This window comes from Equus quagga, chromosome 7, assembly GCF_021613505.1.
Source record: "Equus quagga isolate Etosha38 chromosome 7, UCLA_HA_Equagga_1.0, whole genome shotgun sequence".
Lineage (NCBI taxonomy): Eukaryota > Metazoa > Chordata > Mammalia > Perissodactyla > Equidae > Equus > Equus quagga.
Genome location: NC_060273.1, coordinates 32,600,305 through 32,625,052, shown reverse-complemented (window position 1 = coordinate 32,625,052; position 24,748 = coordinate 32,600,305). Strand labels below are relative to the sequence as shown.

The following is a 24,748-nucleotide window of genomic DNA, read 5'->3' as shown; positions in this document are numbered from 1 at the left end:
AAAGACTCACAATCCTCTAACAAAACAGCACATAGGAAGTAAATTTAGGGGCCGGCCCCATGGCCAAGTGGTTAAGTTTGCGCACTCTGATTCGGTGGCCTGGGGTTTGCCGGTTCGGATCCTGGGTGTGGACATGGCACTGCTCATCAGGCCGCGCTGAGGCGGCGTCCATATAGAAAAACTAGAAGAGCCTACAACTAGGATAGACAACTAGGTACTGGGGGGCTTTGGGGAGAAAAAAGAAAGACGAAGATTGGCAACTTAGCGGATCAAATGAATGACAGTAAAATTATAAGAAGCCAAAGGACATAGGGTTTCTGACGGCCTCCCACGTCACTCGGCATGCAAGCCAAAGTCCTTCCAGTTGTCCTGTGCTGAGGCTGCTCTGCCCGCGACATGCCTTAACGCTCCACTTGTGTGCAAGAGAGAAGCCAACAGGATGCAGAGCGTGGTGGATGAAAGATGAAGCTGCTGCAAAGGAGGGGTTTACGTCGACGGGAGGTGAGCAGGTGAAAACCACTATCAGAAGGGAAATGCAGCGAGGACGGGAGGACACGGGCGTGCAAGCAGGGGTGGACGAGGCTGAGCCGGCAAAGGGCTCGGTTCTGCACGTCTCCTGGGCAGGAAGTCAGACACTCTGGGAGAAAGTATTCTTTTTTCTAGGCTTCAATTATGATGTTAAGTTAATACTCCAGGGCAAGGCAAAGTATCAGAAGCTGCAGGTCAGATCCACCTTTTCAGGTCTGTTTTCCAGATGGAGAAGAGAGTGAAAAGCGGGGAGATTTTTCTATGCGGCCGACATAGGATTCTGTAATAGCATTAACTCAGTAAAATGACACGCCGTTCATACATTGTAAATCCCGTAGGAATAAAATCTGATTTATGAACACTTGTTAGAGTGAATTTATACAGAAAAAAAGATCAATCCTTTCTTGGAGGGATGAATCGCTTCGCGTTCCCAAAGCAACTGGTGAGGCGCTCGGGTGCCTGGTTTTACAAACCCTTTCTGCACAGTGATGGGTGTGCTGGAGGCTGGGGTTGGGGGGTCCGCTCGGCACCCTCCTGGGCCCGAGGGCTACCGTGGCTGGCTCCTCTGAAGGGAAGCTCATCAGGGATCTGCCTTCCTAAGAAGGAAAGACAGACGAGCTGGAGGGAAGAGCTCCAGTGACGGAGCCGGGCACAGCCAGGTCCTGTGCTGCCACCTGCGCCATCCGAGAACTGTTCACGCTCTTGGACCCGCTACCGCCCGGGGGAGGCTGTGTGGGCTAAAAACAGACCACGGTCCCGAGCTCAGCCATGGTCTGGTTATGCAAACAAGTGGGCTCACCGGTAATTATGATAAATAATGAAAGTTTCTAAAAATTGAGGATAACGAGATGCACAGAGTGTACCCGTCTTAAGCCCCTGGAACGATGTGTTTTCCTCGCATGTATAACCATCGGCAGAGAGGTCGAGGGCACTTCCAGCATGCCAGAAGGTTCCCTCACGCACCTTCTCTGCTCATACTTCTCCACCAAGAGACAACCCCTACTCTGCCTTCTAGAAACATCCACTCCTGACCTTCCTGTAAATGGAGTCATACTGAATGTGCTCCACGTCCATTTGTCCATTGCGCTAAGGACGGAGATTCATTCAGCAACAAACACGTATTGAGCACCGACTGTAAGCCAGGCATGGAGCTTGTACAGGGCACACGTGGGGGACCGGCCCTCAGAGGGCTCAGAGCTGGAACGGCGGGTCAAGGGCAGGTGCAAATTCAACTGATGAGAAGGGCTGCACCACAGACACGTTTCTGTAATATTCCGTGGGCCACGCTGACATTTCTGAGATGCACATTGTTCAGTGTTCTCGTGACACTGAATAGCATGATATTTCACCTGTTTGATGCTTCATACTTTCTAATCATATTCAAAAATACCATTGCATTTGCGCAGCAGTGAAAGTGGGGAAACTGAGGCTCAGAGAGGCCAAACGACCAAATGACATATTCAAGACACACGGCTAATGTGAGGGCAGGGTCAGGGCGGGAACCCGGTCACTGAGGTCTGCTCTTGTTTTGCTCGACCTCACTGCCTCCAGAAAGGAGACGTGTTGTATCCATTTTATCCCCTACGGGCAAGTGAAACGGAAGCGTGGGTGTTGGCACGGCTGGTCTGGGGGAGAAAACCATGCATAAACCCTTAGCTCAGGAGCGGCCAGTGCACTTTGGGGAAATGGAGGCCGATCCTCACCTGTGGTACAGTTCTTGTACTTCTTGTTCTGTCCGTGCAGGACCAGGGCGAACACCACCAGCAGGATGATGATCAGGCTAGACAGCGCCATCACCAGGAGGAACCACCACTCCTCGTAGAACGGGGTTTCCACCTGAGCTGCAGGGCAGACACGAACGCAGTGACGTTTGAGAGAAACTCCATATTCAGTCCCCTGCCCGTGAACCGGGTGGGGGCGGGGACGGAGGACATGAGGGACAGCCCGGAGTCACAGGGAAGAGGGAACCACAGGCTGGTGTGCGTTATGGTGGGCTGGTTGACCAGGCTCGGGCTTCGGGAATTAAGCAGCAGCACTTTCCCACCTCCTGTGGGAATCAGGCTCAGGGGCCCTCTGTCCCCATGCTGTCCCCACCCCAGAGACCTCCCTACCCCAGAGCTTGCCCTGACCTTGTCATCATGCTTCCTACAGTCTCCCAATTTCATCTACTTACAAATGTTGTCCGGGTTGGAGGGAGGAAGGAACAAAAGTGCCCGGACTTCCTTTTCCTCCCTCCCAGACAGCCTCTGAGGACCCTCACCCTCTCTGTCACCACTGCCACTGCCCGGGGCCCTCGCCACCTCTTGCCCGTCACTGCAACCACTTCCCAACGGTTTCCCCTGTTCCTGTCTTGCTCAAATCCATTCTTCACCTTGCCACCAGCGATGTCTTCCTCAGATGGAAACAAGTCCACTCCTAGAAGCCTTCAGTGGCCTCCCGTTAGCTACAGGGTACAGCCTGAGGCCTGGACCCCCCCCCCGAACCTGACTCCTGCTCGTGCAAGCACTGGGTCATCCCGTCTACACCTGCGCAGAGACCTCTCGCGGCACGCACTCACTGCGTGTGTTTGCCTGTGCCCCTGTTGGCCTCCTCCACCAGATCAGGGTCCCCTGAAAGCTGGGGCTGCGTTGTATTTATTTCATGCCTCCAGCAAAACTGAGCGGAACAACTGGCCCCATCTTTAGATGTGTTTTTCGAGAAATGAATAGAAAAGGTTTCATTTAAAAGTTACTTTGAAGAAGGATACTCTTCTTCCCCATGTTTTATTCTGTCGACTAAGGACAGAAAAGTGGGAATCGTTCCTCGGCAGGGGCCGGATGCCCTTGGGTCCCATCCTGCTTTCCGTGTGGTCCTGCAGGGGAGCTGGTTCCGAGGCACTGGACGCCCGGGACGAACAGGACAGAAACCTCTTACAGGTGAGACCCAAGGTCTGCCTCCCAGCTGGCAACACCCACAGGGAAGGCATCCCCCTTATATTAAATACTTCATTGGACAGACAGAAAATGCGTGACACTGGGAACAAGGTGGGGGGGGGTGCTTTCCATGATGTAACCCCACAGGGTTTCTTAGGGGATGACAGCACTGGTTTTCAGGCTGTCCATTCAGTATCCATCCCACAAGGCCAAGCCGAGCCCCGGGGAGTGGCCCAGAGTGGGCTTGGGAAAGAAAGGCCTGGCTGTCCTGCAGGATTCTCCCCCCAGGGCAGGACCCCCGATTCTGCACGGCCGCTCCTGGGGCCGGGCTGGCACCGGAGGCCCGCGGGCTTCTCTGAAGGATGAGATACGCTGAGCGCACGGGGACGTGGCGGATGTCGGAGACACGTTCCAGCCACAAGGCCCCGCGAACCGGCAGGCGGGAGCGTGTTCTTGTGCAGGACCAGCCTCTGCCACCGGCCACATGTGCGGAATTAGAGCTCTGTGCGCTTGGAATTGCTTTATATCGATTTCTCACGGACAAACCAAGGGAGGCAAATCTTGAATTGCTGAACTGGGGTGAGCAGGGCCGGGCTTCCTTATTCTGTTCTCTCTACTTTGGGGTACGATTAAAATTTGCATAATAAAAATGAAGGACATGAGAACATTTTGATTTTTCTAAATATTAGTCAATAAAAAAGTGAGTGACGCCCCTCTCCCTGAGTGAGCCTGGAATTCACGTGTGTCCTAAACCAGGGGTTCGGGGCTGGAGCTCCCCACAACCTCGCTGCAGAGAGGGCTGAAGGCTGTTTCAGCATGAGCAAGAGCCGTCAGGAGCTTCAACAGTTCTGAACGCACGGGAGGGAGACACTTGTCTCGAGTGTGAGGAAGCCTCTCCTGGTTTCTGGCCCAGACTCTGCCTGCGCCCTCCCAGACTTCTCTCCGCCCCGCTCTCTGCTGCCAGCTCCCATTCCCCACACACCTTCACATTGTCGTTTGCAGCCCACCCCTCACCCAAACCCCTCTGAGCCCTGGCTCCCTGGCTCACAACCTCGGCTGCACAGAAGGATCCCTGCGAAGTGAAACAGAAATAACGCCCAGACTCCCACCCCCGGCCGGGTACCCACTGTCTCGGGTGGGCCCCAGCGTGGGTGTTTTCTGAGTGATCCCAAAGTGCAGCCAGGGTTGAGACCGCTTCTCACAGGCATCCGGAGTCCCCAGGAGAGAGACGGGGCCACGTGACTGGCCTACCTCCCCTCCCCCACCTGCTTGTCCCCCTGGGCTCGTCTTGTGCAGGACTTTCTCTCTGCTGCTCCCTCTGCTTTGTCCAGGATCTCCCTTCCCCTGTGGCCACGTCCCTGCCCACCCTTCAAGACCCAGATCCACGATCCTTTCTCCGAGAAGCCCATTCTGATTCCCACGTGGTCACTTTCCCCCCATCTGTTACACCTCTGGACACATCGTCGCTGGTGAGGACAGACAGTCCGTCGTCACTACCATGTGTGCTCTGGGAGAAGGAACCTGGCCTCCTCCATCTCTGCCACTCGACCCGGAGCCATCTTCCACCTCCAATCTCACCTACAGGGTGGCAACAGGCACAAGACTCCCCCAGGGCCCCTTAGCTGTCTCTCAGGGAGGCCCCCATCAGACACAACTTTGTGTGGAGTGCTAACACACTCCCCGTGGCTGCTGGGGGCAATTTTTGTATGTCACAAATGGCACATGGCTCCACGGCAAGGATGCACCAGCTAACAAGGGGGTCTCGGGGCTCCGCCTGGCTTGGGAATGCCTTCCCTCCAAGGGGCACACTGCCCAGCTCAAGCTGACTGCTCTGACTCCCGTGGTGTCTCTGATTAAGGAGAAAGGGAGACACAAATTCAGAATCGCTTGAGCCCAGTGTGGTACGGAAAGTCCCCTCAAACATGGAGCCTGTAGGGGGCCCTGCTGGTGCCGCTGTTGCTACCGCAGCTCCAGGCCTGGAGGATGTCGGGCGGGGGCCACACCATTATCCCTGTGCCCTGTCCCCTGGGCAGGCCCCCGACTGCAGGAGTGTCTGCAAGAAGCAGGTGCTGTCCTCTTTCTTCCCCTAATGGTTCCATGTCAGCCTCCCTTCCCTCAGATGAAGGAGCTTCGCCCCAAGATTTCCGGGAAGGGATCCCTACCTGACACGGCTGTGGAGGGTCTGCTGGGCTCCCCATAGCCCACCTGGTTCACGGCCACCACCCGGAACTCGTAGGTCACTCCTTGCCTGAGCCTATCCAGGCTGACGGTGTAGGACGTGGCGCTCCGGGGGATGTCCTTCACAAACATGTCCCACAGGCCTTCATCTGCAAGAGGAGCGAGGGGCGGGAGCAATTAGGGCTGCTCTTCTCCGGCGCCCAGCTGGACGCGCCCCTGCCCATGGTCAGCCGGCAGCACCCCGCGCAGAGGGGCTGTGACGGTCAGAATGGCAGAGCCTGGCACGAGCTGCTGCTAAGGCCCCCAGCTGGGCAGTGGCATTTTCCTGAACTTTCTCCTGGCTCCTATCACACCCCCAGGGATTCCAGGCCCTCGCCTCTGGTTTCAGACTGGATCTCATCTTTGTTTAGGGTTTCTGGCTCCCTCTGGCTGGCTGCTGTTCCTGCCCGCTGTGTGCATCCTGTCACCGGCCCTACAATCCTATCTCCCCAACAAGGGGCCCTGCCCGGGCCACCCACGGATCACCGGCTGGTCCCTGCACACGCCAGTCACCATCCTGAGGCCTTTGTCCCCCCTGCACTCTAACTGGAAATGACAAGCCAGCTGGTGAGTCAGAGAGAAAACTTTAAAAAACAGCGTCATTTGCCAACCAGCTGCCAGCTCGGCTGCTATGCTTTGCGTCCCCCACACAGCCCTGGGCGCCAGCGACAGTGCTCCCAGCGCAACTTTAATGACCCAACATTCATGCTCTCAGCTGTCAAAAAGGTGCTGCACGGCAGCTGGCCTGGAGGAGCCAGGAGTCATGGGGACTACGCTCTGGGACAACCCTGTGGGGCCTGGTGCCCCACCCGGGGACCCTGCCTTAACCTCCCCAACTAAACTCGCCAAGTGCCGCCCTCGAGTTTGAGCATCCTTCGGAGGGGCTGCAGCATCAAATCTGCCCTCAGATGGTGGGTTTTTTAATCTGTATCCAGGGACAAGAAATACAAGTGTAGATTAAAAAATGTACTGAACTTTGAACAGGCTCTTGTTAACCTCTGTTCACAGAGCACTATCCGAAATCACCAAAAGGTAGAGGCAACCCAAGCATCCACGGACAGATTAGTGGACAAACAGGACGTGGTCCAGCCATACAATGGAATATTGCTCAGCCTTAAAAAGGAAGGAAATTGTGACACATGCTCCAACATAGATGAACCTTGAGGACATTGTGCTTAGTAAAATGAGCCGGCACACACACAAAAATTACTGTATGATTCCACATATATGAGGTCCCTGGGACACTCAAGCTCATAGACAGAGAAAGTAGAATGGGGGTTTCCGGGGACTGGGGGGGGGGGGGGGATGGGAGTCAGTGTTTAATGCAGACAGAGTTTCAGTCTGGGAAGATGAACAAATTCTGGAGATGATGGTAGGAATGGTTGCACAGTCTGAAAGTGCTTAAGGCCACTGAACTGGACACTTAAAAATGGGTAAATGGTAAATTTTACATTATGTATATCTCACCACAATAAAATTTATATATATATAAACAAAATTTATATATTAAGCCCTGACATATAGGAAAACATTATTAAAATTGAAATTGAGCCAGAAAATTGGGATGTAGAGAGAATGGAAGAAGCAAATGGATGTGGTTCTGAGGCCTCTATCAACAGGGCAAAGGAAATGTGATCAGGGATATCTGTCAGCAAAAAACTCAGAGACAACAGCACATCATGGCTAAAAGGACAGAGTCTGGAGCTAGACAGCCTTGTGCGAAGCCTGGCTCCACTGTGCATTAGCTGTGTGTCCTTAGGCAGAGTACTTAACCTCTCTTTGCCTCATCTGTAGAATGGTGACCACAAAGGCATCCACACCACAGGTTTGTTTCAAGGATTAAACAAGTCAATATTTATCACGTGCTGAGAGCAATGCCTTACACATAGTAAGCACCATACTCCGTGAGTGTTTGTAAAATAAAATGTAAATCCAATTTCTAAGGAGGTGGTTTGGTGAAAAGTGGGCTCAGAGTCCAAAATGTTCATTGGAAGCAGCGATCCTTCGTGAATTAGAAGCTCTTTTATAGGCACAGGTCTGTGATCCTTTAACAGGAGCAGGAGATCTGGGCAGGCAGAGCACAGTGAACATGGACGCACGCACTGGTGGCTTATGGGGAGCTAAGGGTTACCTGGAAACCAACCTACTCACACACCTCGGAACCCCAGCCACGCTCAAGTGGATTAGCCCGACAGTAAACAGAAAGAAAATTGCTAGTGTATCCGTCCATATTTGCATAGGATTTAGAGTTTGCACCGATTAAGTCCTTATAGTCACAGCTAACGAAGGAATGGATGGGAACGAGATTTTAAAGGTACAAATCTCTGTACAAGCAGAAAAGGAGTACAAGGTTTATTTATTTCTAAATATGCATGTTTAGACTAATTTCTCACCAACACACCCATTACCACTAATAATGTCAGAATGGCAAGCGGCAGCTTAAGCTTTTATTTTTCCTCCTTAAAATATTGAGGTTTGCACGTGGAATGATTGTTATGTGTGATTTACGTTCTGGTTTTGCATGAGAACGATCAGGGAATAACAGGCACAGAGAGCACATTTTCTCTGCACGCGCTGCTCCCTCTGCCTTGGGAGCCTGGGCCCCCTCCCCCTGCCCCTCCTTGTTCATCCAGGCATTCGTTCCCCAAACACTGAAGCGCTCAGGCTTTGGTCAGGCCCTCTTCCACCTATCAGGGAATCAGACGAGATTTCTGTTCTCCATGAGCTATTTAGAGTCTATGGACACGGCATGGAGGAAAATCAATAAGGTCCTTTCACCCTATCAGACTCGTCTTTTGAGGCCAACTTTGACCACACTCCTACACTCCAGGAAGAGATGACTGCTTCCGCCAATGGGCTTCCAGAGCACTTCTTCATATTTATCTGTCTGTCTGCACCGTTGGGCCCTTGAAGTTTTCAAGAGTTCAATAAATATCTGATGACTTGATCTATCTCCCCATCCATCCATCTATTCTTCCATCCAACCATCCATCCATCCAAACTTCTATCCTTCCATCCATCCATTCTTCCATCCATCCATATAACCAAACTTCTATCCTTCTATCCATCCATCCTTCCATCCATCTATCCTTTCACCCACCCACTCACACTTCCTTCCTTCCATCCACCCATCCATCCATCCATCCATCCATCCATCTATCCTTCCACCCACTCACCCACACTTCCTTTCAGCCATCCATCCATCCACCCATCCATGCATCTTTGTATCCCCAAAGCCTTTTGCAGGGCCTAGTACAAGCAGGCTTTCAGGAAATAATAACCAGCACAATTTTATTTAGCACTTACTATGAGCAAGTCACTGTTCTAAGGGCTTTAAATGTTGAGTGAGTTGTGCGGTGTTTTACTCTGAAAAGACAGACAGTTTTACGCTATAAAAGAGACTAAAGAAAAAGAAATACAGACTCTTTTAAACTGCATGTTGCTTAAAACCACTAAAATTTAGGGACTGCGCTTGTCAAAGGTATCCTCAGACCGTTCTGAGCAGGTCAGAGCACTTCTGGAGTGTGGATTCTCTGAAGGTGTTTTGCATTAATGGTTCTGTAATGCTTTCCTGCTGCCGAAGGAAAAAAAGTTATTTCCCCTTCCTCTACCGTCACCCAAAGGCTACATTTTATTTTAAGCACTCTGTCATAGCTCCAGGAATTGTGTGCACTTTTCATAAACGCATTTTAAAATATTGATATAGAATCTCAACACAGAACGATTTATTTAGCAATCCATTTCCATTGAAAAATGTTGGCAGGGGGAGTCATAACCGACAGAATCTCCGTCTCAATTAACGGAAGAGAATGTTCACCTTTTTATTCTGCTTAATTCTTTCTTTCCCAAATTAGCATTTTAGACTCCACTTATAATTCACCGGGCGGTTTCTCCACGCTGATATCTACACCGAGATCGTGAGTGGGTAAGGAAAACCTGGCGGCTGTCGAAGCTTCCAGCCCGCTTCTTCTCTCTGGCTTGTTTTTCTCATTTGTATTATGCTGTTAAATATCTCAATAAATCAATGATGGAGAAAAGTATCTCTACAAATTAGAGGGAAAAATAACATTACAGAACTATTAGCCATAATGAGATTTGTGCAAGTGATTCTCCACGCAGCAGGATAATCCCCAGGGCCTGGATTTCTGACTCAGTCGACACCAAGAGGACTGCAGGCCCTCATATTTTTTAAAAGGCAGTTCTGGGGGTCCATTCAGCCAGCTCTCAAACCCCAGGCGGGCTCACCCTGGCGGGATGCTCCGGAGACCCCAGCAGGGCTTTCCCTCCCCAGTGAGGTCCTCCTATGTCACCATCCTGGGAAAACCCATGATGCACTGGAAGAGAACAGTTGTGATGTCTTCCAAAGCCACATCCCTGGACGGCTGATGCCTGGCACTGGTCCCCCGCTGGGGCCAGGGCTTGGAACTTCCTGGGGGGTAACATCCACCTTCAGGCTGCTGTGGGAAGGGGTCCATGGCGGTGGAGTAAGTGCCAGGCACACGTGTCTCCTGGGCCCGCCCCCCTTCCTGGAGACGTGAGGGAACACCTTCCCGGACTCTCCGTATTACTGAAACGTTGTTGGCAAAACGCCACCTCAAGGCAAGAAGGCGAGGAAACCTCTGAGAAATGCATTTGCAAAACATTCCTAAATAAATCACGCTCAGATCACACACCTCAACCCTGTCCGGCTCAGGAGGCAAGGCGAGTGAGGCTCCACGTGCACTAGGTGGTTTTTCTTTAAAGAAAATAAACGCTTTGTCTTTGCCGCCTTCATTGCACTATTTGTCGACTGAAAAAAGGGAAGTGGCCAAGAGGGACGATCTCTCGAGAGGGAAATCTTCTCCAGTCTCAAAGGTCCTGGTACCCCAGCCCTTCCTCGTTTCCAGCGAGCAGAATGAGTCAGCTTTGATCTCTCAGTGCCAACGTCTCCCCCCCCCCCGACGGTAGGAAGCACTTTGGATTCCAGACGATGTCCTAATAAACCTGGAAACGTGAACTCCTCCTTTCCAAACTGAGATGGAGCCCGGCTCAGGCACATCCGAGGGTTCATCGCTCCATTTATCCCTCGAATGCCCAGAGCCGAGCGGAGTGCCGCAGGTACTCGGGCAGACGCCACCCAATACAGAGGTTTGATTTCATGGACAATTAAACAGGGTCTCCATGCTGAATGAAACTGTCATTCACAGCCCGAGATTTCTGGTTCCACTAATTCACAACCAACAACGTGACGATCAGCCTGCAGCTCCGAGCAAATGGAAGCCTGTCAGTTGTTTATTTCTTAAACACTGCCATTTCTCTTAGTATAAATGGTCTGTCTGGGTGAGAAATTTCACTGAAACAGGTGGGGCTTAACCATGAGGCTAACTATATCTGATAAAAAAAAAATTACCTTTTATCTGATCCTTGTTTAAGGCAGGAGACAAAATGAGAGAATGTCTAAATGCAAAGGATGGCCTGTGATGGAGATGGAACCCAGAAAGACAGGGCATGCACAGGCTGACAGGCTGTCAACAAATGCGGTTATGAGACAGACGAGGAGTGAAGAAAAGGCCAGTGGCCTGGGTCAGAGCCGCAGTTACAGCTCTTTTGCTGAATTTGCTGACTTGGGAACTTCCACGGATTTTATATCTTCAGAAAAATACTGATTTTATTTTTCGTTCAATTGAAAAGTCCCGAAAAGGCCAAAGACTGAAAATGAACCAAACGAATGGGGAGGGAACCAGGAGGCTCCCAGGAGGCTAAAAGTGGACAGGGAGGGTCCCAATGAGGGATGAGGGGCCTGGGCTCCAAAGAACCAGCTCGCATCTCTGGGCTGGATACATTATTTGTGAAAAAGGCAAGACAACGTCTGCCCGCTGTGGGTACATCCTGAATATGTATTTCATGGCTGCTTTGGAGAGGAAAATATATTTATAGTTCCTTTAGAGCCATTCCAGTCTATTGTGTAAATATGTAAATTAGGTTTCGTGATCTACACAGTAAAATGCCTCGGGATAATTTGTGTAAATAAATCATCTGCATATGCCCACTGCATAGCTTCCACTGCCTTCCAGGGAGTTTTGCAACACCGATTCGGAGGAAATGCACGCACAACCAGAGAGATGGATCTTGGCAAGGCCGTCCTGTGGAGTCTGATGCGACGTCCTTGGGCCACACTCACTGACCCCCCCCCCCCCCCCAGGAATGAGGGAGTCTGCATTCCAGCTCAACGCTAATTTCACTAACCGTTGTTCAGTTCACATCTCTACGTTAGGGCAGCCATGGGGCTATTCAGCCGAATTTGCAGGAGTGAAAATGAGGACACAGAAGAGCGAGAGTCTGCACTGCCATCTCCCTGGGCTGCCACCAGGCCACCCTCTCGGCACCAGCCACCAAGCTGAGAAGCTTCTTGCTCCCCAGGGGCAAGATGGAGATTTGGCTGCGTGGGAAGACGTCAGGCTGAGCAGACAGCCTGGGGCCGCAGAGGCCACTCAACACAAAGTGGCTTAGTCTTCCCAGACACTCCGTGGTGAGGGGTCCCTATTGTGGCTGGGTGACCCCCTATGTAAAAGAGCCCCTTGTAATGAAAAACAAGGCCCATATACCCAAACCAAGCTCCCTTCAGAAAACCACTCCCCTGCCTGGAGAAAGTCTTGCCAGAGAGCTTCAGCGGAGAAAATGAGATGATGCAGCATCGAATGTTCTGTGTAATGAGGCCTGTAACAGACGACGGCTGAGACCCAAAGCCCCGAGGTACGGGCAAGGTGCTTAAATATTGACGACCCATAAAAGCGTTCCATTTGACTCCGAGCGGCTGCTGGCCGGGTCACAGAGGGAGGGGGCGACTTTCTCAACTTCCAACGGCAAGGCGGCGAGTCCAGCAGCCTGCTGTGGTTCAGTCAGCAATCCGAAAGGGAAATTGTTGGCAACCTGCTTTCGAAGGTTGAGTAGCAAAACGGAAGTGCAAGCAGAATCTTTAGCACTCGTTGGAAAAGACAGCATCTTCCAGGTCAGTTTCTTGTGGTGTCTTCGTCCCCTGTAGGTCAGTTTCCACATTCTGGTCCAATCCCACTGAGCTCAGGCCTCCAGCTGACCTCACAAGGCTTGTTTGGGCAAGGCCCTTGAGGCGTGGGACTCAGTGTGGGGCTCGAGGCCACAGCCCAATTCGTTCTCATTCACAACACTTTCCAGCCTCCTTGAAGCTGCGCATCTAACCACAGGCATCCTGTTTCCTTCACGGATGAGCACGGCATAACCTGAGGAGAAATTAAGTGGCTCCCCAGGCGAGCCTGGGAATCAACACCTTGTCCTGTCGCGGCAAGTGCCGAAACGCGCTCACTGGTGTTGCGATTCTCCGCCCAGGCTCCCGTGTCTGGCTGGTGGGACGCTGCATTCCCCGCAGGCTGCTCTGACACGAAAATGCTTGTTTCCAAGCCGTGTTGGGCCACTTGACTGAACCGGGTGAGGAGACCATCTGTGGGATTTTTTTAAATTTTAGGCTAAACTTTTTATTTTGTGATAATTGTAGATTTCCATGCAGTTGTGGGAAATACTACAGAGATCTATGTGTCCTTTATCCAGTGTCCCCCGATGGCATCATCTTGTAAAACTACAGTACAGCCTCACAGTGTGACACTGACACAGCCCAGATACAGAGAATTTCCATCACCCCAGGACCCCTCTGGTGGCCCCTCAGAGCCACTCATCTATTGGGACTTTTAAGTCTCTAGTGACGGAGACAAGCCTTCAGGTGGAAGGAGATGGCCTGGAAGGAGTTTCCTGTGCATGTCAGTCTCTAGTGCAAGGCTTCTTGATCTTTTCTTGGAGCCATGGACACCTTCAGTCTCTGCTGACTCTGAAGGATGCCTTCTCAGAATGGTTTTAGATGGAGAAAATAATAGAAAAGTTATATTGGTGATGCTTGTAATTACCTAGAGGTGACAGAAGCTCACAGTCCCGCCTGCCTCCTGGTCACGCGGAAGGTGTGGGTCAGGTGGGGTCGTCTTTGCAACACTTGCTCAGCCACATGGTTCTTCGGAAGATGTGGTGGAAAGAGTAGGATTCAGGCGATGACCTTATCCCACGGCAACTTTGGATACCAAGGTCTGGCAGGAATCTACACGGGACTGTAATGTCTACGCAATGACGAGTGTAAACGGTCTCGTGAAATATCTGAACGTGATATGAAAGCAGCTGTGATTTCTGCTGCTGGCAATTTCACAAGGACTGCAGCTACTTATGAGGTTTCTTACCTCCTGCTATGGGTTGAATTGCATCCCCTCAAAATCCACGTGTTCAAGGCCTAATTCTCAATATCTCAGAATGTGGCCTCATTTGGAAACAGGGTCACTGCAGATGTAATTAGTTAAGATGGGGTCACTGGGATGGGCCCTGGTCCAGTATGACTGGTGTCCTCATCAAAAGGGAAAATTTGGACACAGACACAGACACAGAGAGAAGGCAGAAATCCAGATGCTTCTTCTACAAGCCAAGGAACGCCAAGGATGGCCAGCAGCACTGAAGAAGCGAGGCGAGAGGCCTACACCAGACTCTTCCTCACATCCCCAGGAGGAACCAGCCCTGCCGACCCTCGATCTTAGACTTCCAGCCTCCAGAACCGTGGGACAATAAATTTCTGTCATTTAAGCTGCCTAGCGTGTGGCACAGGTCACAGCAGCCCTAGCAAACTGATACACCTACGTTTATCAGTGAAGGAAATGCTCGATTTCAGTTAGAGGTTAGTGAAAATAAAAGCGTATTTTTTGCCACCTGCGTTCGTGGATCTCCTGAATTCTATCAAGAGCCCCTTGGTGGGGCCTGAAGAGCTGGCAAAGGAACAGTTGTAACAAGTGCTCTCCCTCGATTGGGAGAACGCGTTTGAGCTGTTTCCTTCAGGCCGGTGCAGCTCCACGGCCTTCGGTTTGGGCCCAGACCTCGTCAAGGCCTTCGCTGCACAGCGCTTGCCCAGGCCGGCCACTGATCTGGGCCCTCCGATTCCAGAACAGGCCGAATGCCTTGCTCAACGGGAACCATCAGAATCCCTCAGGCTGGCAAGCTGAATGTGTGAGTTCTCGAGCCAAAGAACTTTTCATGCCCCCTCATATAGAAATTGTTTTGGTCTTATGTACTAGGTTTCTCCTTAGAAGTTTCTAGAAGGCACTTTTAACTAGTAATCTTTCAAAAGCAATTTGGCGGGGGAGGAGGGGATGTCTCTGACACAGTGATGTATGTAACTTTGGGGACCGTTCCTCTTGGTCTAATAGCTTCTTTAATTATTAGACTAAAATGCCTCCTAGCACAGCCTCATCCAGCGGGCAGGGTGTGGCCACGCACCCTCTGGACGCGCCCCTGGTACGTGGTGCATTTTCATGCTCAGACGTTCGTGATTAACTGTGCAGCCGTCTGAAGGCCACAGTGAACGTGCTCAGTGCTCTCTGTATTTGGGGAACCCCCCCCCCCAGCTCCACACAGTAATGTCCACTCAACCCTTCAGAAACTCATTTTCCAATCATGTCCATCTTCAGTTATCAAAGTTAAACCGGAGGGACGGGGGGAACCCCTTAGGGCGGATAGAGTCGGGAATGGATCCTAGAACTCATTTTCAGAAGCCTAAAAGATGAAGCAGATGCTATGTCGGTTTGACTATTAACAGGAATGTTCATAATGATAAGAAATGAGCACCATTCTTTCCATCTAGCTTGCAAGCATTCAGCACCCAGAGACGAGTCCCTGAAAACACTCTTGGATCTCAGTGACGAGCCGACAACGTCTTTACATGTCCCTAAGTTCTCATGTGCACACTTCTGAGAATGACAGTTACCCCAGGTAGGCGTAACGTGGCTAACATGTCGCGAGTCTGATGCTGCAGGGTGCCTGCCCCGCATGATTACACACCCTGAGAGCAGAGCAAGGCATGAGCCCTCCTTTCACCCCAGCCGCCCTCTGTGTCTCAGCGTGTTAGGGAGAGGCCAAGAGAGAAGGAGGCCAAGGGGCTCTGACATTGGACCCTCAGGACCGTGGCTTCACTCGGCGGAGAGCCCAGTTCTTGGGCAGCTCCTGATTCCGCCATGGGGCAGGTGCCCTGGGGCCGCCCCCCTTACCTGAGGGCCTGGCCTCAATGACGTAGCCGGTGGTAGGCGCCTTGCCAGCATCCCCCTCGGTCCACTGCAGGGTCAGTTCAGAGGCGGCTTTTGTGACTGAGATATGTCTAGGTGCACCCGGGGAACCTGTGGGATGAGCAGAAAAGAGCGGGTAGATTGTGGTCCTTGGGGATCCCTCATCCTGCAGAGCAGGGCCTGCTCTTCCTGGGTTTCCAGCTCTCCAGGCAGGTGGCACAGCCTCGCGCCATCACAGTCTTCTCATCTTAAAGATGGGGAGGCCGACAGTGGCCTCAAGGGACTGCCCAGAAGATGAAAAGAGATGACACGAGCAAAGTGCCTGGTGCCATGCGGCAAAGCAAGGGCCCTCCAGGAGCCACGATCGGCCGCCCTCGCCTTAGCAAGTATCTAAACAAAGGCCAAAGTTGTCTGTTAAGTGGGAGAGACATGGCTCCTCTTCACAATGCGAAAAATTTAAATATTCATTTCAATATTTCAAATATTGATTTTCAAATATTTCAAAAATTGAATTCACTTGTTTTCTCTTAATTTTTCCCATAAAACAAATAAAAAGTTTACACGCTGAACTCCTAAGAATTTGCTCATCTATATTTCAGAAATCCACCAGTGGAAGTCCACGTCAATACCTGACTGGGAGACATCCATCATGTCAAACCTTCCCCACGTCAGGCCAGCACTACCTTACTGAGAGTGTAGACAAATCGATGGAGCGTGAGGTGAGAGGCTGCAGTCGCCACTGCCCGGAGCCGTGTGACAGCAGAGGTCCACTTACCCACGGCCGGCCCGGCTGTGACATTTGCCTGTAGCTCGGGCCCGTAGGTGATGGTCCGCGCTTGCACACGGAAGAAATAGGTCACTCCCTTTGTGAGGTCCCGCACCTTCAGCCAGCGCTGCCGGTTGCCTTTCACGTCCACTGTCACCACCTTGCTCACCCCTAGAACCACGAAGAGCAAAGGCAAGAGGCAGGGTTTAGAGAAGCAGCCGGGTGCTGCCACAACCAGGAGAACCACCCACAGCCTGCGAAGGAAGTATTTCTTACAATTAGGAGACTTTAAGTGGTGATAATAGCCAATTTTCAGCACAGATAAGTGTAATTAGAGTTTCAGGTTGATAAGTGGGTGCTGACAAAGGAGAGAGCACAGCGGGGGAGGCGGCCCACCATCTCACTAATCACCTCGGCAGGAAGAGAAATGCCAGTCAACGGGCACTGCGGTGGGGGCCGAGGTCCCCCTGTCTCCAGGTCAGGCCCCCCTCAGGACATTCTGGAAAAGATTTCTTCCCCACTTGGCTCCGACCTGGAGCAAGCCCTGTGTCACTTGCACAGGCGACCTCCAGCTTCCTGACTGAGCCTTGGGGGGAGGAGAACATGGAACAAGACGAAGCAAGACTTTCATTTTAGTTACAAGGTGGGTCTCCAGCCTGACTGGGTTGGCCAACCTGTGGCCTAAAGGCCTCAAGCAACTCGTGACAACTTCATCCGTGGACCTGGAAGCAAGGATGAAGAAAAATTTGCCATCGCAAATATCGATCGATGCCTTGATTCAGAGAGCGATGACAACACAGAGCCAAGTTTTCACTCATAAATATGTAAACAAAACAAAAGTCTTGCTGGTTGTATTAAGTCTAATTAGAAAATTGAGATTTAACATCTTGGGAGGAAGATACGTACTGAAAATCACATAAACGCAGCATTTTCCGGAAGCGAAAATTGGGTTCTTCAGTTAAATATGTCTGAAGATGATGCATTTAAAAAAAAAGTTCCATAAGCTCTTGACTGCGGGATTTTTCAGAGCTTTCAATGTCTTCATTTCTATCCAGCATCTCTTGGAGGAGGATGTAAGGATGGGACCTTTCCAAGACTTCTTAGTCAGCAGCACTCGTACACAAGAGCAGTCCTGGTACACGCACCTGCCGTCCTGGGTCCAGCTGTCCACGCCCACCGCCTCCCACGTACAGAGAACCGACGGGCTGCCCCTGACTGAGGCGGTGGGCGGCCTGCTCTCAGAGTGGATGGTGCAGTGCTATCAGCATCTTTAATTCTAGAGTAGCCTTGAGCTCCTGAGAGCCCGACAAAGTGCCTTCTTACTACAAAATGGATCCATCTTTCAAAGTTGTTGAAGCAAATTTTTCTATCCTACAGGTTTCCAAGATACCTTCTAGCTGGTTCACTGTTTTCACGTTACTCTCTTTATAAAACGTTTATTCAGTTAGATGACTCACTTCCACGTTATTTCAGAGTGATTTTGACTGCATTTGAGTGACCTCCACATTTGAGCTTTTCTGTAGAGAAACAGGGCCATTTCTGCCCGGAGAGCCTGACCCTCACCTTGCATCGCCCGAGAAAGGGGCTTCAAGGACGACAGTCTGCACACACAGTGGCCGTCATCAGCAGACGGACTGTTGGGTACAAAGTTATTCTGGATAGCAGCCCCTCTTTTTGGTTAAAAAATGCCTTCCTTCTCCCCAGAGCAAAAACAAACCCATGCACAGATTTTGTGACTTCTGTCCCAGTAGGAGGCAGAGTTGTTCTGGCCTTCCCCCAGCTCAGCTATGGCACGATCTTAGCCATTTAGTCAGTTTTTAAACCTTGCCCTGTGCTACAAAGCCTCAGGGTGCAATCACATAAAATGCTACCGTTTAAAACATTTTTAAAAACATAAAAATAACTCGGCCATAAAATCAGATTCTCAAGAACAAGGCTCGGTGCTTCGAGTGGCCTGGTGCTTCAAGACTGCTTGGTGCTCCCCATAGTGACTGGCGGACTGGCCAGGGATGGGCGCGGGTCCTCCTCAACCCATGGGCTGAGCCAGGACTGTTTTCCCGAGGACGTGACCACAGGTCACTGGGACCGGATAAATGCTGGGCTCTCTACACCCTGCACCGGGGCTGATAAACGCCTGGCCAGGAGCTGCAGATGTCTGTCCACTGCCCGGTCCTGGGTGAGGAGGCACGAGAAAGGCCAGGAGAGTCACTCCCGGTGAGATGAGTGTTTTGCAGCTTAAAAAAAATTTTTTTTTGATTCTCTTTAGCATACATACGTATATATGTACATAAACATATTTATCGTATCTTTGGCAATGTTCGCATTCCCAAACCAGCGTTATGATGGAGAGTTCATATAATTGTAGCCCAAATAAAGATGCCTGATGTGTTGGCTACATGTGCAGTCAGATCTCTGGGGACGGCAAGGATTCCACGAGGCATATGAAAGTATTACTGCTTCTGTGGTTCCCTGTCGGAGACCCCCGACCCAACAGTGAGGGGGGTGAGGGTCAGGCTTCTCCAGGAGCCCCCACTCAGAAGGCCTGCACACTGATTGCACTGGCCGGCTGCCCGAAGCGGAGGAGATAAACAATCGAACGGCTCTCTGGGTAAGAGGAGGAACGGGGCTGCTGGGGAGAGACGGACCCAGGCATGGAGACGGGACAGCGGGGGCCGGATGAGCGGGCAGAGAGGCTGGGCAGCTGGACCTCAGCGTGGTGCCAGAAGCTGTGTGCTGTTTTTCCCAGCCACTGCCCTCTGTGCAACCACTCTGTCCTCAACCGCAACTCCACCCCACAGCATGTGGTCCTTTCCGTTTATACAACAGCACGGTCTCACAGTCAACTGAAAGTTCCTCCTATCTCTTTGTCTGCCCCAGTAGGTCCAAATGCCCCCAGGCGCCCAAGGGTGGAGATGGGCCACAGGCTGAGCATCTCCTGCTCTGACCACCCCCCACCCCGTTGGTCTCTGTTCCTCCTCTAGCCTGTATGCTACAGGGCGCGGCCAGCTGGAAGGGGTCAGGACTGGCTTCCAGTGTCTGGCTAAGCCAGGGATTCTGGCAGATGCCATCAGTCCAGGCAGGCACGTGATGGCATCCTGAGAAGCGAGGCTGGCGTTAGTGGTGAGCAAGGCCACCTCAGAAGGTCACAGGGTCAACCGGGGAGGCGCTAGGGCTCAGGGCTGGTGAGTCTGCCCCCAGGAAGAGGTTGTCTGCTGGCTGCCAGGGTGGCCGGGAGGAGGCGTGCAGCCTGTGACAGCCTCACCCCCGGCTGGAGCAGGGACAGAGCTGTCAGAGCAATGGGGTCTACGGGTGGAGCTGGAGAACTCGGTGGGGCCTTCGGCTTCCAGAGGGTCTGGTGCTGGGAGGCAATGCTGCCATGCCTCTGGGCCGGGGCCGGATGCTTCCTGTCATCAGCACCGTGGAGCAGCCCAAGCCCTGGGCCACTGCTGACAGATGAGCAGGAAGCAGGAGGGAGTCCGGGACATGCCCAAACTCCCAACATGGTCAAGATCTGGGGGTCTGAGTGGTTTTTCTTCTTGAGGGTCCAGGGATCCCTGATGAGGCTGTTCACACTGACATTCTGGTCACTCTCCCACCCACAGAGGGAACGAGTGGGCTGCAGAGCCACAGTGCCACAGCGCTCCCTCCTCCTGCTGTCCTTCGGAGCACATCTCGCTCATCGCAAAAGCCCGGAAAAGCCAGGCAGAGAGTCCAGCCCTTCCCTGGACTCTCCAGAGGAGGAGATGATGCTAGTGACCGACTGTCTTCTTGCGTGAAAAGAGGGGAAAATGGTTGTGACCAAAGTGACTCCACCTGTTGTCACGCCGGAGAATGACAAGCCCCCATGCAGGGGTGTGGCCTGCTTTAATGAACGAACGCCCCTCAGGCTCCATCTCCAGGACGTCCCCCATCACATTTACCTTCAGAAACACAAGCGCTCCAGACAGTTTTTCCCCATCACGTGGCAGTTTAGATCTTGGCTCTCGAACCAGACCGTCTGGGTTCAAATCCCACCTCTCTCCAGCCGTCCAGAATGACAGGCCCTGGGTAAACGTCTTAAGGGCTTCTAAACTCATTTCTTTGTCTGTGAAATGAGGATAAACGCGGTCCTGCAGTGTGGGGGACTGTGGCGAGGACTTGGAGAGAATGTCTAAGTGCCAAGCACGTGCCTGTCCATGGCAAGTGCTCCGTAAACGGTCCCTGGGTTGTCACCCACCCACTGAGATTGTGTTTCCAGGATTGCATTTGCAGACAGCTGCCATGATAGAACGTGGGCCTCTAAACGAGCCTCCGAGCGAGGCCAACATTGTGAAATGAACAAGTAACCTCAGCCCTGACGACACAGGGGACAGCAGACATGCAGGTCACCCCTCCAGGAGCTCTCGCAGCCACCCAGCAGCTATTCGAGGAGAGTGACCCTGCAGAGAGGAGGGCCTCACAAAGCACGTCCAGGCCCCATGTGGCATCCGACTGGGTAACGATCATGATGAAGGTCTTGCTGGACGGCGAGTGCTTATTTACAAGACTAAGAGAAACCAGCCCAGAGCTGCACGCCATGGAGTTTCCAGAGAGATTCTGCAGACCCGGTAACACAGAAGTACTGGTCAACAGAATAAGGCACTTACTCAAGGAGGCGTGACGAGGAAGGACTCCGTAGGTCAATCAGAATCATGATTTTTGCCAATCCTTTCTCATCTGAATGGCACCAGTTGGTTAATATCCTTGAAAAGGTGTTTAGGATATGGGCTCATGGAACCCATGAGTGTGTGTGCGTGTGTGTGTGTGCAAGGAATTCTGGTGAGCAAAATGGAAGGTCCCCAGGCCACTTGGTCCCCAGACAGGTGCTCCATTCTGAAAAGAACACAGCTGAGCAAGGCCACCTAAATCACTGCTGGTCCCAGGCCCCCTCTGCCATTTTACAAACGGTATCCACATTTCACTTCCGCTGTTATTTACCAAAGCTCATCGATTGGCTGAGGCGCTCCCTTTCCCCTCAGATTTTCACTTCTCTGATTTGGGAAGCAGCTTGGAATTGACGATACAGAAGTTCTGGGCCATAGTTCATTGGAAGGCTTTTTTCTTTCTTAGCACTTCATAAAATGACAATGAATCTTACAGTCAATGGCATCTTAGATTTGATGACACTAGTGCTTAAATTCTCCTCTTCAGATCGACTCCCTGTTTTACTCGAGTGTACTCATTTTCAAAGGCAATTTTTACCACAGCTTTAAATGGAGAGCCAATATGATTTGATGTGTTGCTTATATTTTTTCCTCCTCCATATTAAATAATCTCTAAGTTTTACTGTCTGTCTGTGTATATTTCCAGGGGAAAAGTGCCCTGGGCTCGTCTCGCTTCTCTGCACCACTGCGCCGGGGACACAGTGGGGAGGGAAAGAAATGGCCATGGAACACTCGGTGAACACATCAGTCGCCGAGTAGAGAGGAGAGATGGATACGTAAGAAATTAATACAGTACGGGAGTGCGTAACACTTTAATACAGAGGGGAATGAGCAGCTGCCACGTGAGTGACAGAACAAAGCCACTCACTTCCCAGCTTCTGTCCCTCACCTTCCCATCCAAGCGGGCCACATCCCCATAGCTCCATCTCCAAAATGTGTCCCTAATCTGTCCACTTGTTGCCCTCTCCCCTGTCACCCCTACTCTGAGCTCTCTTTCCAGAAAATGCAACAGCCCCGAGTGGCCCCCGTGCCCCCAAGCCTCTACACCAGGCCCGCAACCCATTCTCCCCAAAAGCTCTGCATTTCACTCTGTCCCAACTCCTATTCATTTGATGCCTTTGTAGTCGCTTTTCTCAAGCTCCTCTATGTTAAACATTTGCTCATCTCGGAGGATCAGTGCTTCTGACAGATCCTAGGAAGTTCGGAGGTGACCGCTGCATCTTCTTTTCCTCGCAGGGCATTTAGACTTTGGGATTTAGCCAGAGGGATCTTGGTCTGGAGTAAACCAGACCCTCTTGCTCACGGCCTCGGTGGCCCCTGTGACCCCTGTGACCTGGCCCTGCCAGCAGCACGAAGGCGTCTGTAGCCCCCGTCTCTCCACTCGCTAAGCTCCGGCCGCGGGGGGCCCCTGGGCGTTTGTGTGTTACTGAGCTTTCTGGAGGAAGGTCTTCTCTGGGTTTTGGGTGCCTGGGTCCTTCTTGTCACTTAGGTCCCTCACTTGTCCAACGCTGTCATGTTATTACATCACTCTCTTTTCTTCACAGCCTTGACCAGTATCCGATTTTTGTTTGTTTAATTGTTTGTTACCTCTCTCCTCACTAAAATACAAACTTGCTGGATTCAGGACAGTGAGGATCTTGATAAACAAGTCAGTTAAGATCCTTGCTTTCCTGGATCCACAGATGCCAGCATCCAGAACATACGAGGTGCTTAATAAATGCTTATTGAGTGAATGAATGAATGAAGGGTAGCACCAGAGAAATATCTGAGCACGGTGAGCTGCCAGCACCTTTCCCGGGATGTCGATGGTGTCTTACTGGCCAATGTTGCCCTCTGTGGTTCCAGCAAGTGGCGCACACGGTGGTCTCTACGGGCGCCCAGGAGCACTGGAGTCTCAGGAGGAACAGGAGAGAAAGGTTTTGGGATTAAAGAGACCAGGTCAAGGGACATAACACACAGGCCTGTGGAGAGAGCTGTGCTGGACCCCAGGAAACACAGGCTCTGGTCCTGGCTGGGCCTTTGTTCACCAGGCCCCCATCCGGCAAGTCTCCTCGCCCGCCAGGGGGACACGCGGCTCACTCGGTGCACTGTGGGGCTCTGTGCACCCGTGAGCTGGCCCTACCCCTGCTCCCCTCTGGCCTTACCTTGGACAGGTGCTAAGGGCTCATACACCACTCGATAGCCCTGCAGGATGCCATTGGCTGCCAGCGGCTCACCCCAGGAAACGTTAAGCGTGGTGGAGGTGATTTCGGAGAACGCCAGAAAGCTGGGGGTCCCCGGAGCTGGAAGAATAGAATGTACAGGGACTTTCATCCAAGCTCCTTTATGCATCATCTGCATGATCTATACACAGCATACATAGAATACAAAGGTTATTAGATGTTATTTTCAACTCAGGAAAAGTCTAAATGCTGTGGGATAAAAAGATTTATTGATCATCTCCGAACTTCCTCGGATCAATGAGAAACTCAGACCCTCCCAAGAAGAGCAGAGAAAAGGACAGTGTTTAAACACAAAGGAGCCTTGGAGATGCAATGACAAAGGCATGAAAATGAATAATAGATGGAGACCGGAAATGAAATGTAGAAAGCTCCATTTTCTAGCGACTGCCGGAGGAATCCAGAGGCTCTTGTCGGGGCTTTGCAATGGCTGAAGGCTCTGCCCACCGTCCTCTCCTCTCCCACAGGCCTGGAGGTCTCAGAGGATGCGTCCCCCCCCCCCCCAAGCCATCATTTGCAATCTCACAGGGCACTCTGCCATCTCAGTGTCCCCTCTTGCCTGGAGGGAGGAGCTAAGGGCCATCCTGCGCTGGAAGAAGTTACCCGCAGACACAGACAGCCAGGTGTGCGGCCAGGGAGCGACACCCACCCTGCTCACAGCTCCCCTTCAGTCTGGGCTCTGTGTGAGGGTGCTGGCACCCGAGCTACCCTACCTGCTGGGTGGGGAGCAACTCCTCTCTACCCGGGTTCCCCTCTCTGCTCAGTAATGCCCACTGGATCGGCACCCACTCATCTCCTTTTCTGCCCTCCCTCCAGTCCCTAGGGGCCCTCTGGCCCCATGACCTGCCAGGCCCACAGTGCTTTGATGTGGCCTCCACCCCCTACTCTCTGCCCCACTGATCTGCCCACGACCCTCCAGTTCAGAGTCCGCAAATAGCCCTGCTCAGGCTGCTGAATGAGGCCCAAAGTAAGCAATCCTTGCAATCTGGTCACTGTCATCTCATGGGAAGCATGATGCTCCAAACCCCTGTCCCCAGGAGGTGAATTATCTAGGTAGGGTGTTAGTTGGCTGAACCCACAGAATGTTGGGGAGCCCGGCGGGAGCCCTGAGTGAGGCAGGTCTTCCCCCACGGGCTCCTTAACCTCCCATTCCTGGCCTTTGATTTCCTGGATCTTACAAACTGCCTCAGAGCTCCCCAGCCCCAAGGCCAAGCTGCCATTCCTTTGGGAGACCTGATCAGGTTCACAATGTTCTCCAGGCCACTAGGGAACTCTGAGATGCACAGAGTGAGTGATCTGCTCAAAACACACCCTGCGTGTGGAGACGAGG

The 24,748-nt window shown here is 52.0% G+C and overlaps 1 protein-coding gene across 1 annotated transcript in view; it reads right to left on the bottom strand.

Annotated features, from left to right (window-relative positions):
* The window catches only part of SDK1 (sidekick cell adhesion molecule 1), a 625,710-nt gene that overhangs the window by 19,203 nt on the left and 581,759 nt on the right, over positions 1 to 24,748 (bottom strand). Inside the window, exons 38-42 of the mRNA XM_046666514.1 lie at positions 23,344 to 23,481; positions 16,527 to 16,688; positions 15,737 to 15,862; positions 5,603 to 5,767; positions 2,232 to 2,369 (exon numbers count right to left, since the gene is read on the bottom strand). Of these exons, the coding sequence (XP_046522470.1) occupies positions 2,232 to 2,369; positions 5,603 to 5,767; positions 15,737 to 15,862; positions 16,527 to 16,688; positions 23,344 to 23,481 (729 nt within the window). The remainder of the gene's footprint in view (positions 1 to 2,231; positions 2,370 to 5,602; positions 5,768 to 15,736; positions 15,863 to 16,526; positions 16,689 to 23,343; positions 23,482 to 24,748) is intronic.